The sequence below is a fragment of the Meleagris gallopavo genome, chromosome 5, assembly GCF_000146605.3.
Source record: "Meleagris gallopavo isolate NT-WF06-2002-E0010 breed Aviagen turkey brand Nicholas breeding stock chromosome 5, Turkey_5.1, whole genome shotgun sequence".
NCBI lineage: Eukaryota > Metazoa > Chordata > Aves > Galliformes > Phasianidae > Meleagris > Meleagris gallopavo.
Window position 1 is genome coordinate 57,045,290 of NC_015015.2, and position 14,644 is coordinate 57,059,933.

The 14,644-nt window shown below is 54.0% G+C and overlaps 2 protein-coding genes across 2 annotated transcripts; one reads left to right on the forward strand and one right to left on the reverse strand.

Annotated features, from left to right (window-relative positions):
- Positions 1 to 6: 6 nt before the first annotated feature.
- On the forward strand, positions 7 to 600 carry ARF6 (ADP ribosylation factor 6). The gene has a single exon (XM_003206842.2). It carries the CDS (start codon positions 19 to 21, stop codon positions 544 to 546), a length of 528 nt encoding a protein of 175 aa, XP_003206890.2. The 5' UTR covers positions 7 to 18; the 3' UTR covers positions 547 to 600.
- An 11,166-nt stretch (positions 601 to 11,766) lies between these two features.
- On the reverse strand, positions 11,767 to 14,643 carry VCPKMT (valosin containing protein lysine methyltransferase; the record flags this gene model as incomplete). Its single annotated transcript, XM_010712178.1, has 5 exons — positions 11,767 to 12,092; positions 12,568 to 12,672; positions 14,032 to 14,151; positions 14,342 to 14,414; positions 14,498 to 14,643. Coding segments are annotated over 5 exons (459 nt in total), but the record flags the coding sequence as incomplete, so codon positions are not given.
- Position 14,644: the final 1 nt, after the last annotated feature.

The following is a 14,644-nucleotide window of genomic DNA, read 5'->3' on the forward strand; positions in this document are numbered from 1 at the left end:
CCCTTGGATGCCGCCGAGATGGGCAAGGTGCTATCCAAGATCTTCGGCAACAAGGAGATGCGGATCCTGATGCTGGGGCTGGACGCGGCCGGCAAAACCACCATTCTGTACAAACTGAAGCTGGGCCAGTCCGTCACCACCATCCCCACCGTGGGCTTCAACGTGGAGACGGTCACTTACAAAAACGTCAAGTTCAACGTGTGGGATGTGGGGGGGCAGGACAAGATCCGGCCCCTCTGGAGGCACTACTACACGGGCACGCAGGGCTTGATCTTCGTGGTGGACTGCGCCGATCGCGACCGCATCGACGAGGCCCGCCAGGAGCTGCACCGCATCATCAACGACAGGGAGATGCGGGACGCCATCATCCTCATCTTCGCCAACAAGCAGGACCTGCCCGATGCCATGAAACCCCACGAAATCCAGGAGAAACTGGGCCTGACCCGGATCAGGGATAGGAATTGGTACGTGCAGCCCTCCTGTGCTACTACAGGGGACGGACTCTACGAAGGGCTGACATGGTTAACGTCCAATTATAAATCCTAATGAGAGAGTAACTATTTAGTCTACAAAGAATTAAAGAGGAAAAGAGAAAAAAAACCCACACGGCTTTCCGGAAGAATGATTCTCTACAGAAAAGTAAAACAAAAGCATCCATAGGATTATGATCACCTTTCTCCAATGACCACCCTTTCCTTCTCCACACCTGACTGGATTCCTGTTTTAACTCTCCTCGCTTGGCGTTAGGATGCTCTAACCTCCGAATGTGACACGAACACAAGCACTAGATGCTATGGCAGACCTCCAGCAAACAGGGGAAAGACACGTTGTAGACTTGCTAAGTAACTTCTTTTTTTTTCTCTCGATAGCCCTTAAGATGGTTTGATTATTTTGGGGGACGGCTGGGGGAGGGGTACCATTTTCAGTGTATGCTTTCTGGTTCTACTTTTTTGATGATATTTTTGTTCCTCTCTCACTTGCTGTAGATTGCTACTTTTTTGCCTTCATGCGGAATATGTTGATAGGTCGACTTCATCTAGTAAACTGAAAACTCTTGCTTAAAATCAAACTGCAGTCTGTCTTTTTATATTAAGGACTTTTTTAAAGTTCTGTTAATCTGTAACTAAATAGTGACTCTCGGTCTGGCTCCATATCTCAGCCTCGTAACGAGACGAATTCCTGCCCACGGTGGCAGATAGGAATACCATTGTAACATGTTCAAAGTGCATATCGGGCGTCATGTTAACTAGGTAATGTAAGAACTGCTTTGAAATGTCAGCTGTGAAGTTCTGAACCATACATCATGCATGAGAAGGGATGCAAATAAGTTCCCCATCCTACATAGCAACCATATAGCGAATAAAACATGAATGATGTAATAACAGTTCCAGGGTATGAACTGTTCCGTTTCTGTCTTGCATTACAAATTTAATGATGTTTAGCTGCAGTTTTTACTCCTTTGGTCAGTCTCCAATTCGATGCAAGATAGGTTCCTTCCAGAAAAATGCAGCAATAACCTGCAAGCATTGCAACAAGTTTTACTCCAAATTGGCGGGTTGGGGCAGAAGTCTAGCACCGACTTGCCTGCCTCGGGATGAAGGCACATTGCTTCATCTTCAGGCCTCACAATCTTGAAAGGATTTCTCACTTTTGGCTTCACCTTCAGGCATCTAAATCTCGACAGGGTTTCTTATTTCTGAATGCGTGCCACGGAGAGAACAAACAGAGAGCCCCGTTGCTGTGGGTGTGCAGAGGGGCAGAGCTGAGGGCTGAGCTGCGCCCTGGGGAAGCAGGCTGAGCTCCCGCACAGCCGTGCAGCGTCGGCCCCGAGTTGTTGCTGCAGTGCTGTAGGAAGGGAACCGTGTTGGATGGCTGAAGCCCATTGAGTAACTGCCAATGAGAGCGGGGTGGAGAGAGTGAGAATACGACTATGAATGTAAACTTCCATAATTAGTTCTTAAAGGGCAAGCAGCTCATTTGCCGTGCCACAGCGTGCAGGTGTGGCTGGCAAAGACACCCCACCCAGAGCCAGTATTAGTGTGAAGTCTCAATCAAGTATTAATGCTGGCCGCAAAAAATGCTAAAGCAGCTGGTTCTGATTCAGCCTTAAGGATTAACTTCAGATTTCCTCAAGGAGTTCAACTCGATTGGGGAATTCTAGGAATGTATGCTACAAAACCAGAAGAAAATGTTGTTGTTTTTTTTTTCCTCAAGGATATGAGTTTGATGTGAAATTGGGGCATTACACTACGGTTGTGCAAAGTACATTGTATATGGAGCTCTTACCAAAGATGAATGGGAAGATTAACACACACAAAAAAAAATAATACTGAATTCACTTCTGAAATTGAATGTTTTGGACCACGTAGAAGTTACTTTGGATCTGGTTCCAAACGACGTATCTCAATGTGGGGTGCAAGTGGGACTGAATGGGTTCTTGGTGCTGGAAGATAGAGCATTGACTGTAAGCCCTGCCGAGCTGAGGAGTGTGAGATGAGCCTGGTGTCCAATAACTGCAATCTCAGTTCTGGAGGAGGGGGGTCCTTCCCACCCAAGCCTTGCTGCCGTTGGAATGTCACTGCTCTATTTTCCAGCTTGTTACAAACGTAAGACTTTTTGTGTTCCTCTTGATGTAATTTAACAAATAGTGTGGCGGTATAAAGGCTAAAATGCAAGAATATGGTTTCTGTTTTCTTCTGGAGCATAAATAAAACAGCCAAGCACAAAGTAAATGCCTAAACTGGAAAACTTGAAGCTCTCTCAATGGTTCTTGAACTTTCTTAAATCTATTCTCAGTCAAAATGGAAACGTCCATCACTTCATTTCCCGTCTCTGTCGGTTTGCTGTGCCGGGGCAGAGCTCCTCGCCAGGCTTTGCGTTGCCTCACATCCACGAGTTTGTACTCTGTAGCTTTAGACATTCTGTTTTTGCAGGCGAAAGGAAACGGATTTGTTTTCTTCTTTTGTCTTTCGGTTGCTTGTTTGTTTGTTTGTTTGTTTTAATGTCTTATTTTTTGGGGGTGGAGGGAGATAAAAGTGACCGGAATGTGGCGGAGACTTCACAAATAAATGGCCATTGCTACCGAACACCTCCGGCGGTTTCACTTTCAGAATCTCCTTGATAGGATAGAGCTGCAGCTCACCGTGGGGTGAGGTGCTCCAGAACCCAGTGATGCTATGAACCGAGCCCGAGCACGGCCATTTGTGTCCATGTGAATCTATGGAGTGAGTTTTGAATGGCGTTAAACCGTGTCTGATCAGTGAATGAGTTTGTAGACTGTGATCTCCCTGATGAGAAAACAGGAATTTTGTGTTCTCAATATGGCTGTAGTGTTGGTAAAGAACTAATAAGCAGAAAATAAAGCAATTACACAGCGGAGCTCTCCTGGTATGTTCCTTCTATTTAATTATGAGAGAAACAGAAAGGGGCAACATGGCACTGCAGCAGTGTGTTCTGCTGACATAAAGAGCTCTCTGTTGTATCTCACAGCGATGAAAGCCTGTCTGTAATTCCCATGAGACTTAGATGAGGGGCTATTTTTATAAATGGAAAGGACCATGGTGAGGCAGTGGAACAGGTTGCCCAAGGAGGCTGTGGATGCCCCATCCCTGCAGGCATTCAAGGCCAGGCTGGATGTGGCTCTGGGCAGCCTGGGCTGCTGGTTGGTGACCTGCACACAGCAGGGGGTTGGGACTGGGTGAGCATTGTGCTCCTTTGCAACCCAGGCCATTCAATGCTTCCATGATGGCTGAGCAATGGCTGGCTGTATGGGGAGCACGTGGGGCCAGCGTGGAGGCAGCTATGCCATGGAAGCACCCGGCCCATTGGGTTGGCTGCCCATTGGGGCTGGAGGCAGCTGCCGTGGACACAACGTCATTTGGGGCTTGGGGAATCGCTGGGAAATGTAGCTGGGCTGTGTGGGAGCGCGGTGTGAGCTGCTGGGCCTTCCTGCTCCCCAGCTGGCCCTGTCTGCCTGCATGTCAGCGAAGGGTGTGGCTGTGTAAATGAACTCGCTTCAGCTTAATTAAGCTCCTTCAGGTTGGTAGACAAAGCTCTGGAGGAGTAAACTCGTGTCTCTATCATGGCAGGAGTTAGTCAGTGCTCAGAATGCCAGCGCTGATGTTTGAAATCAGAGCCCTGGGTTGCGCTGTGTGTGACTCACCCAGCAGGGCCTTCCCCAGTCACAGGGCTGCCGTCCTCAAGGGCAGGGATAGGAACAAATGCGCCTGCCATCCCTAATTGGAAATTAACCCTGCTAATGCAGTCTCATGGGTAATGGTTCTCCCCAAGGAGAGGCTCTTGAGTTTTAGAAACCATCGGGATGCTCAGTGCTGGAGGAGCAGCGCTGGGCACTGTGCTGTGGGCTCTGGGAGCAGAGCTGAGCTCTCCCACAGCACGGAGGCAGCCCTGGCCTGGGCACCTCGCTGTTCCTTTTCAGCTTTGCTCCCAGTGGACCTCAGCCTCAAATGCTTTGGTGCTTTCAGGATAAAACTTTCTGCTGGCAGATGGGGAAGCGTGAAGTTGCAGAGCTGTCATGGAGGCGGTGGCACTTCCATTGAGCAAACCCGTTCCTCTTCTGACCTCCAAAGCGTGACAGCAGCGCTGACGTCTCCGAGCAGCTTTGGGCCGAGGTGGGGGACTCAAATGCTGCGGTCAACCCCGTGTTCAGGACTTGGAGCACGCCGAGAGCTGTGTAATTTCAGCCCTGCCTTCGGTTTGGAAGGGGAAACGGCTGAGTCAGAGCCCCGTGGTGCTCAGCACTGAGGTTTCCTCCCTGCGAGCGCCCAGAGCTGGGGTGCAGGGCGGCTGCTTTGCTGCACGCCGTCCAGGAAGCAGCTTCTCGTGCTTGAGAACAGGTATCTCCACCCTTGAAAAAGAGAAAAAAAGAATCAGAGGTGTGAGTCATCTGCAGAGCCTGGCTGAGGCTGGATGGTCTCAGTACTGTGCTCCTCCACGGCTGGGAGCCTTCCCCTTCCCTTTGCTCGGTGTGCAACAGCTTTTAGTTAGGAAAAAAAAAAAACACAACAATAAAACAACTTAGGCAGGATTTAATGGGTATCTGTTTCGGTAGAGAAGGAAGCCAGTAATACCCGAAACGCTGTGTTTTTTTCCTTAGGAGTGCTCAGATGGGTGGATCCCCGTCCCCAGGGCTGCCACCAGCAAGTCCAGGCTCAGCCTCGTGCCTCTCACCGTCACGGAAGAGAAGGGAGTGGAGCTGTGCACAGCGGGCTGAGCCCCAGAACTGCTCCTGTGTCCAACACAGGATGAGTCCCTCAGTTCAAGCACGGAGGCAGCAGCAGCACAAAGGCAGTGGGGTGAAGAGGACAGCATCAAGCGGGGGTGAAGGCACGCTCAGCGTGGCATTGCCATCTTTTGCTATCCCAGGGCACAGGCTGGCTCGGTCCCTGTGCTGCTGACATGTTGCTGTTCTCTCCCCCAGGAGCTTTCTGCTTATTCCTATTGAAAGAACAGGGGCTGTTGTCAAGCGGGCGCTCAGTCGTTGGCTGCCAACTTTCAGCCGCCGCCACGCAGCGGGCCGAGCTGCGCTCGCAGTTATCCCATTAGCTTAACATCTGCCAGAACGCCCTTTCCCCACAGGGGCTGGATTAGTTTGGAGCTGACCCAGCTCTCCTGGAAGCTTTGCCTATCACGTACTTGTGGCTTTCAATCCGCTGCCCTAACTGGAACCAAACCCAGCCCGTGTGCTCGCCGGAGAGCTTTTCCTTCAGCCCAACAACATTGCTGTGAGCTGGCTCTGCAGAAGTGAGCCCTGCTGATCAAGTGGACAAATTGCATCCTCCTTCAGTGTCCCCGTTGCATCCTATCCATCACATCAATAGCTGTGTGTTCACCCTCACACTTCCTGGCTGTGATGGAGCCTGGCGATGGCTCAGCCCTGCAGGACCCTCTGTCTGCTGGGCTCGGGGGGGAATGCAGGAAGGGCAAAAGCACAGCAATCGGGTGGGCAGGGACACACAGCACTGCGGGGTTCCTCCTTCCCCTGCCGCAATAATAGCTTCCCTTCTTCTCCTTCTGGACCTTCTCAACCGTACGTCCCTCTGCGCTTCCTCTTTTAGCACCTAAAAAAAAACACCCACACCAAAAAGCGTTGGCCGCAGCTTTGCTGGAGGCTGCAGGACTCCAGTCAGTGAAGGCAAAGCTGCTCCACCGATCCCTGGGCTGAAGTCAATCTTTTCCGGTCTGATCACACGGCCAAGGAATGTCTGTGCATGCACAGTGTGGCTGGGGAGGGCTCAGCGCTGTGCCCGAGTGCTGCTCTGTTGCTTCCCTTTGGCTGCAGTGCAGAGGCTGCAGGGGCTGCGGTGTCCTGCAGAGGAACCACAGCACCTGGCCCACGTGGTCCCCCTGAGATGCTGAGGGGGAAATTAGGTTGGTTAGTAGGGTTAGGTTGGGTATGAGAAACATTTAGTCTCCAAAAGAGTGATGCTGCACTGCACAGCTGCCCGTGGAGTGGTAGGGTCACCAGCCATGGAGGTGCTGCAGAGCCGTGGGGATGTGGCACTGGGGGACGTGGGCAGTGGGAACAGTGAGGTGAGTTGGAGATCTTGCAAGTCTTTCTAACCTGGATGTTTCTATGTGTGGCTGCAGCCAGCATCGCCCAAAAGCCGCTCTGAGGCCTCCAGGCTTTCCCCCAGGCACAGCCTCCCCACTGCACAGCGCTGCCCGCAGCACAGAGCTCACCTGCTCCAATCTCAGCTCTGCCCAATGAAAGCAAACACCCACAGCCGTGTTCTGGCCCCGTGACACCTCGTTACATATTAACAGCAATGCCAATATTGACCTATTGCCCTACAGGGCAGCTCTGGTGCCCCCACACCCTACTGTCCGTGCTGCAGACACCCCAAAGCATGGCCACATCACAGCGAAGCAGAGGGGACCTCGACTTTTCCCTCTATTTGTTTCACAGCTGTGCAGCTCCGAAGGGAAATCACGCGGCCGTGCTTTTCTCATTAAGCGCCGTCACATTTTCCAGACAGAAGCTCAGAGCTCAGTCCTGTAAAATTGGGATTTTTTCCTCCTTTCTCAGCTGCGGATGCTTAAGAATCCCTGGCTGAAGGATCCTTCCCGGCCCCATTGTGAGCAACACGTGGGATACCCTGCACCCTGCACCCTGCACCCCAACCCCAGCCAAAATGCCCCATGGAGCAAGCAATGGTGGATCAAAGAGGTATCTGTATGTGTACAGATGGGTGTTTGTCCAAGAAGAGGAGCCCCACACACAGACATTGCAGCTCCATTGCCCCCAGCCCGCCCAGGGCTGCTCCGCCGGCACTTTGCATCGCGTGATCCCGAGCTGCTTTTGAAGGATGTGACCTAATTAATGCTCAGCTCTTTTCAATATGATTTTCATAGTCCCACGGGTTCCTTTTCCCTGTGCGACCGGCCAGCCCGGCTGGGCCTCCTGGGACGTCTGGGAGCAGGAAGAGAAAACATCAGAGCGCAGCCCCATGCAGTGCAGTGCAAAGGCCGTGCACAGCCCCCAGTTTGTCTCCTTCCTGCAGTACTGATGATGCAGAGCTGGGGGCTCCCTGCAGCCCCCCCGGCTGTGCCATTGAGCTGAGTTTGCCATCCCAAGGCAGCTGCTTTGGCTGCCATTGAGCCCCAAGGGTGGTGTCGGGGCTGATGCACCGAGCCTCAGCGACACAGGGCCGTCCCCACATCCTATAGGTGACCCCTTCCCCACTCACCCACTTTTGGCTAAAAACAGAATAATTAGTTCAAGTCTGACCCCAAACCTGGCCCAACCCTGACCTCACCACCTACAGCAGCCAGACACTGAGCCCGGGGGCTGTTGGATTGGCAAAAAAAGTGACCTTTGTGGTGCATTTGTTGGGATGGGACATGTCCCCCTTGGTGGACCAAACAGGAGGAAGCTCCCATTGCAGAAGCCGGGTGCACTGTGGCCAGGTGAGCAAGGTGCCACGCGTTCCCACAGCAAGGATGGGAGCTGGGACATAGTGCATGGGTTGGCAAAACAGCTGAGCAAGCTGATCTGCAATTAAAGATGATCTTCACTTCCTTTTCCTGATTAGCATCGAGAAAACCCATTCACTCATAACCTGAGTGCTGCCTGCTTTGGCTGGAGCACTGTTCCCATGCACCAGGCGAGTGGCTCAGCCAGGCCAAAGTGGCTGTAGGGTGCATCACACAGACACCCCATGCAGGAGATGCCCCAACTCCCAGCACTCCCAGTGCTCCCGGTGTGCCGCTGCCTGCATCTGCTCTGGGGCATCGCCTTCCCCATGCTGCAAACCTGCAGCAAAACAGCATTTCAGAGCGTCGTGGCCAAATAGCATCCCAGCGTCATACAACCATACAATCGTATCACTTCTTGGCATTAAAACCAGAGCACCCCAACGGACACCCACTGCTTCTCTCTGACCCTGCGGGCTCCCTGGCCTCCTCCCGCTGTGCCCAAATCCCACATGCTGCACCCGCCCCTCCTGCTCACTGTGGGTGTGCCGGGCGTCACCAGCCCTGCACTGCCCCAACCTGCCCAGCCACCCCCAGCAGTTCCTGGCACCCCCAGGCTGGCTTGGCCTTCTGTGCACTCCCTGCTGCTCCTCCTGCCCCTGGGCAGCCCCCAGGATCCCCGTCTCAGCTGCTGCAATGCAAGCATGATGACGAGAGTGAATGGTGATCGGGTGTTGAAGTGCTGGTAGTGCCTTAAATCGGGTGGGAAGACGAGCAGAGGGAGAGGCTGAGCTCGGGAGACAGAGGCTGTCCAGGGCTGGAGCTAATGTTTAGCTTTGGACTTTGCCAAGGGTGCCAAAGGGCACAGCGGGGTGCAGGCAGCAAGCAGCATGGGGTGAACAGTGAGGGTGCCATTGGTGACAGCATTGCCAGTGCCAGTGATAGTGCCACTGGTGGGTGCCGTTGGTGGATTCCGTTGGTGGTGCCATTGGGGGGTCTCATTGGGGGTGCTATTGGTGGGTTTCACTGGGGAGTCCTACTGGGGGGTTCCATTGGTGGGTCCCATTAGTGGGTCCTATTGGTGGTGCCATTGGTGGATTCCATCAGTGGTGCCATTGGGAGGTTCCACTGGTGAGTTTCATAGGGGGGTCCCATTGGTGAGTCCCGTTAGTGGTTCTATTGGTGGGTTGGGTCCCACTGGTGGTGCCACTGGTGTCTGCCATTTCTAGTTGTCATTTCCCTCACATCCAGGGACCCCACAGATGCCCACCCCCACGACTGGAAGCTCTCCAAGGCTCTCTCCATCCCCCAAATCCCCAGTTCAGTGGGGAGCGGTGTTTGCTGACACGGCCTTGCTGAGCTCTGCCGTTTTACTCAGCTCTCAGTACAATGCTCAACCACTGCTGATTTATTTTTATCAGCCCGCTCCCGTGCTGCACTGAGGGGATGTTGCAAAGAGGAGCCTGGTGCTGTCGATGACAGAGCTGTGGAAGTGTCCCCAGTGCTGGCGTGTCCCGCTAGCCTGGATAACCCTCCCCGCTGGGCATCTTGTCTCTATTTAAACCCCTCTCCAGGGATATTATTAAGGACATGTCTGTTAAATTGCTCTGTACCAACACGGTGCAGCTCATCCCCATCACCTCACAGCCATTGGGCGTCACCTTCCCCATGCTGCATCCCGCACCTTTCAGCTTTGCCGTGGGATTTTGCATGGCAAATACTTGTCCTCTGCTCCCCCAGTCCCAAATTATTGCAATGGTACCACCAAAAAGCTAAAAATACGAGGACAGGAGAGCCCCCGAGGTGTTTGGGAACATCACACCTCCCTGCTCCGCGCCGAGCCGCCGATCCTTAAATATCTGGCCCAAATCCACAGGAGCACGGAGCTGCTTAACTCTTTGTGCTCAACCCAAAGGGAAACTGAGTGCCAAACTTCAGCTGGATGAGGAAACCCAAAATCAAGGAGGGAAACACGGAGTCCAACAGGAAGTGGTCGCTGTGGGTTTTGTTGCATTTCTACTCAGCGTTTCCTGTGTAGCCCAAAAAAAAGGATGATGGCTGGATGTGGTTCTGGGCAGCCTGGTCTGCTGGTTGGCGACCCTGCACACAGCAGGGGTTGAAACTAGATGAGCATTGCGGTCTTTTTCAACACAGGCCATTCTATGATTCTATGACCCCTCCCTCCCCCAGAAGTAATGGGCACCCCTTACAAGGAGCCCCGTAACAGCACCATCTCTGGGACACTCCAAGAAGCCCCCGCATCCCACGTGGGAGCTCTGGAGGGCAGAGATAATTAACACGCACTAATTATAGATGGAGTCCCGCTCAATGGGCCGCTCTTGAGGTTTCCAACTCTCAGCCAGGGCGGCAGGAAGCCGGGCTGTCACCGTGCAGCTCAGCTCACAGCCGCTCCTCTCTGCGGCACAGGAAATGCAGCAAGGAGCACCAGCAGCCCGGGCTGGTAGCATTCTCCAGTGGCACAGCTGCCAGCGAGTGGTGGGGTCACCGTCCATGGAGGTGCTCCAGAGCCATGGGGATGTGGCACTGCTGTCCGGAGCTGTGGGTGTCCCATCCTTGGAGGTGCCTGAGGCCGTGGATGGGCCCTGAGTAACCTGAGCTGGGGGGCTCCCAGCCCATAGCAGAAGTGGGGCTGGTGGAGCTTCTTCCAACCCAACCGTGCTGTAATTCTGTGACTGTGCTGCAATGAGCTCAGCCCCGAGCAGCCAGGAGGAGGATCACAGCTCCTTTCCAAACTCCCTTCCCCCTCCCCCCCCCACCAAAAGCAACCATTTCATCTTGCAGCTCTGGGGAGTGACACACTGCGCTCAGGGCCTCCTTCCCCACACTGCCCTGCTTCACAGCCACTTCCTCTGTGTGAAAACAGGAGCAGCGGCAGCCAAGGTGCGGGCGGTTGGGTTTCACAGCCCCTGGCATTGGGTGCAGGGGGTGCAGGGTCCACCTGGGGCCACCCCAAGGTGCCTTTTAACCCACAGCAGCCCCAGCAGGAGCACTGCATGCGCTGAGCTGAGGGTGGGGAGCAGCAGCTGCCGGCTGCACACAAGGAAGAGAAACACTCAACTTCCTTTTTTTCTTCTGAGAGAGAAAAGGAAGTGCCAAAATCACAGAGATAAAATGCACCCAAGCCCTGGGAAACACCATTCCTCCCTGCACCACCCAGAGACAGCACAGCGCTCGTGGTGTCCTCACATCCACCCAGGGACAACGATTCCAGGGTAAGGGTTTCCACCAGGGAAGCCAGGCTGGCATAAACATGCTGGTAAATATCCCCCTGCAGGCCAGCTTTTAATTACAAGTTAACAAATAACACACGTGGTCATGACAAATTATGCCCTCTCTCTGCTGTGCATTCAGGAACCACCTCTGCAAGCAGGGGCTGTGCTCTGTAAGGAGCAAAGCTTGCAAGGAACATCTCGGAGGATGCAAATGGAGCATGGAGGGGTGCAGCAGCAGCGAGGTGCCTCCCAGCAGCAGCAGGCCTGCCTCTGTGGGTGTGCACGGCCACAAGCAGAGCAGGAGCAACATCTCCTTTGAAACTGCATTTCAAAGCAATCGCTGCGCAGCAACGAGAGGCAGCTTGGCAAGAAACACCAACTGTGAGAGGAACCTGCTCATCAGAATAGCTGAAAGGTGTCAGAATGCAATGCTGCACGTCCTTAGAATAGCAAAGTGCAGATGGAGTTAAAAGAAAGAACAATTTTGCACGGCACAGACACCATCTGTGTGCTGTGTGTGTACAGTGCCCACCATCACGGCTGCTCCTGCAATGCAGGAAACCACAGCTACAAAGGAAACAAGCAGCCACTGCCCACCTCACGTAGCAAAGTTTTATTGAGTGGCTCTCCAGGCTCATCTGTCCCCCAGATGGGGTTCTCCCCTTGGGCAGTGCTGCCTATGGCACAGAGAACACAGAGCAGCGCTGCATTGAGCCGTGGGTCCACTCCGCTCTGTCTGAGCCTGCAGACAGCACAGCCTTCCTAATGGAAAGGTGCAGGGGGGGCACACAGCCCAAGGAGACCACTTCTCCTCTACGCCACCAACGCTGCAGGCCTTTCCTTTGTGGGGTTCACTTCTCAGCAGGGTCCCATCCAGCTGCCAAAGGACAGGCAGTGCTGCCACAGAGCTCACGATGGGGAATTCTGTGAAGAGATTTAAAGGAAAAACAGATACAAATGTTTGAACAGTCTGGCTTTGTTTCTACACCAGGCCCACGTGCCAGCATCAAATACCTTTGTTATGCATATCTGCCTATTAACCAATGCATGGTTACTGGGATAGGCTGCCCAGCTCTGCTCTCTGCAGTGGGGTGGGGAAGAGGGTGGCAGAGCAGAGCACCGGGAGCTCAGAGCAGCACTGTGTGCTGTTTGTAACACTTGGGTGCCCCAAACCTTCAGCCCAGCAGCCCACAGGGACAAAGGCTGGCACCTGGCACAGCGCTGTGCTTCAGAACTAAAGAGCTCCTCTGTGCAAGCACAGCTCTGGTCTGCAGATTCACAGGGTCCCTGATGGCATTTCACAGTCGCTTTCCAGCTCTAACTGTGCCAAGTAAGCAGCAGCTCTGCTCACTGCTGGCAATGTGTCCTGATCAATGAGCAACGAGCCCCGGTCACCCACCGTTCGTTTCCTGTGGATGGTCAGGATGTGGATGTCCTCACTGCGATACTCCTCGTCGTGCTGATCCAGGGGCACTCGTTCCAACTCAAAGTCCATCTGAAGCAGCTGTGAGGACAGCATGGGGTCATTGGCTGGCACTGCCCTTTGGAATGGAGCGTGCATGAAGACAAGCCCAGTGACAAAGGTGCCCAAAGCAGCAAGTTGCTTGTCTCCTGGTGCAGCTCATTTACCCTCATTTTAACTCACCCAGTGCCAATTCACAGCTGCAGACACCTAGCAGTGTAAAATTAGAGGCACCAGTTCAAGGGTAAATGAAAAAATAACCTAAATCGAAGGCTTTAGATAGAGGGGTTTGCTTCCTTCTGTCTCCAAAGCACCACTTCAAACCGCAGCACCTGCCTCGTTCTGCCAGCCCTCACAACTGGAGGGAAAGGAAAACAAACACACATCGCCTGCAGGATCTACTTGGCTGAACCCCGACGAGCCGAGGAAGGAAATAAATTATGGGAAAGCAGAAATCATCCAGAAACACCCACACTGACTGCATTTACTGCTGTCTGAGGGCGGCCTCCCAGCTGCCTTCACAGGTGCAGAGCCAAACCCAGTGCCAGGGCAGCTCCATAGGGACAACCAGCACCGTGCTGTGTGTCTGACCTGCTCACAACACACACCTGGTCACGGGAATCCCACCACTACCAACAGTGTCTCAGTGCAGCACAGCAGTGTCTCTGAATGCAACTGTGCCATTTTGCAGAGCTTGCTTCCTGAAGCAGCCCGCCATGGAACACGTGAAAAAAAAACAGCTTCTCGCCAGGTTAATGTTTAACTCTCCCCATAACCTCTGTTAGCAACCAGCCACTGCATTAAAAAGAGAATGGACCCCTGCTAACCTGCTCCTATGGAATCACTCTGCTCTGCAGAGGGGCCCTTTTGCAGCTCTGTGTCCAGCCCAAAAGCATCAGCACAGTTATGGTGAGTGCTAACCTTCCATACCTTCTGCCTTTGGAGGGAAGGGAGGCTCAGTGAGCACCCAGGAAGGCTCTGCTGATGAAGCTGCCACCAAGTTCAGCTCAGCCAACCCAAGTTCAGCTCAGCCAACCCATTCCCACATCCCAACTCTTCTCACTGCACACACACACAATCACAGAATGGGTTGGAAGGGACCTCAAGGATCACGAAGCTCCAACTCCCCACCACAGGCAGGGCCACAACCTTCACATCTCACAGCAGCCCAGGCTGCCCAGGGCCCCATCCAACCTGGCCTTGAACACCTCCAGGGATGGACGGGGCATCCACAGCCTCTCTGGGCAGCTGTTCCAGCACCTCACCACTCTCACAGCAAACAACTTCCCCCTCACATCCAATGAAATCTGCCCACCCTCAACTTCAAACCATTTCCCCTTGTCCTGCCGTTATCTCCCCTTTCCAAGAGCTGCACCTGAAGCACACAATACAAACACTCACCTCGAAGTACCTTCTCTCTATCTCAGGGTTCTTCCCCATGGTCCTCTGCTCATAGCAGCACAGCACACACGTATCGGGGCCGGTCAGCTCTCGCAGCGTCTTCAGCAGCGGCTCTAAGGACTGCCCAAAGGATAAGAATTCCCCACTTACAGCCCATTTCATCGGCACGGTACCCACAGCCACCAGCCCAGGGCAGCTCCTCAGTGCGTTATGCGGCACAAGGGGGACGAGCGGGGCACACAGCGGCCGTTTCCTTCGCTTCTCCCCGCTCACACCCGCCGCGGGACCCGACTGCGCGGCGCTCCTTTACCTCCTCGTAGTAGATGCAGTCGGCCATGAGGATGTAATCGGGGGGCGGTCGGAACTCGGACACGTCCTCACCCCTGCAAGGCGGCTGAGGTGAGCGCGGGGCGAGCGGAAGCGAAGCGTGGGCGGGAGCCGCGGTCCGTCCGAGGCTCATACAAACCATTTCAGTACCTCGGCTCGCACCGACCCCGTCACCAGGTGCCGGTTGTTCTCGATGTTGACGGCCAGCAGCTCCTGCAGCTCCTGCAGGTCGGTGAGGGTCACGTCGGCCCTAGGACGCGCGGCGGCCGTCAGCCCGCAGCCCCCG

What these genes read in the sequence shown, in the direction of transcription:
- ARF6 (XM_003206842.2), top strand. Translation starts at nt 19, where the DNA reads ATGGGCAAGGTGCTATCCAAGATCTTCGGCAACAAGGAGATGCGGATC.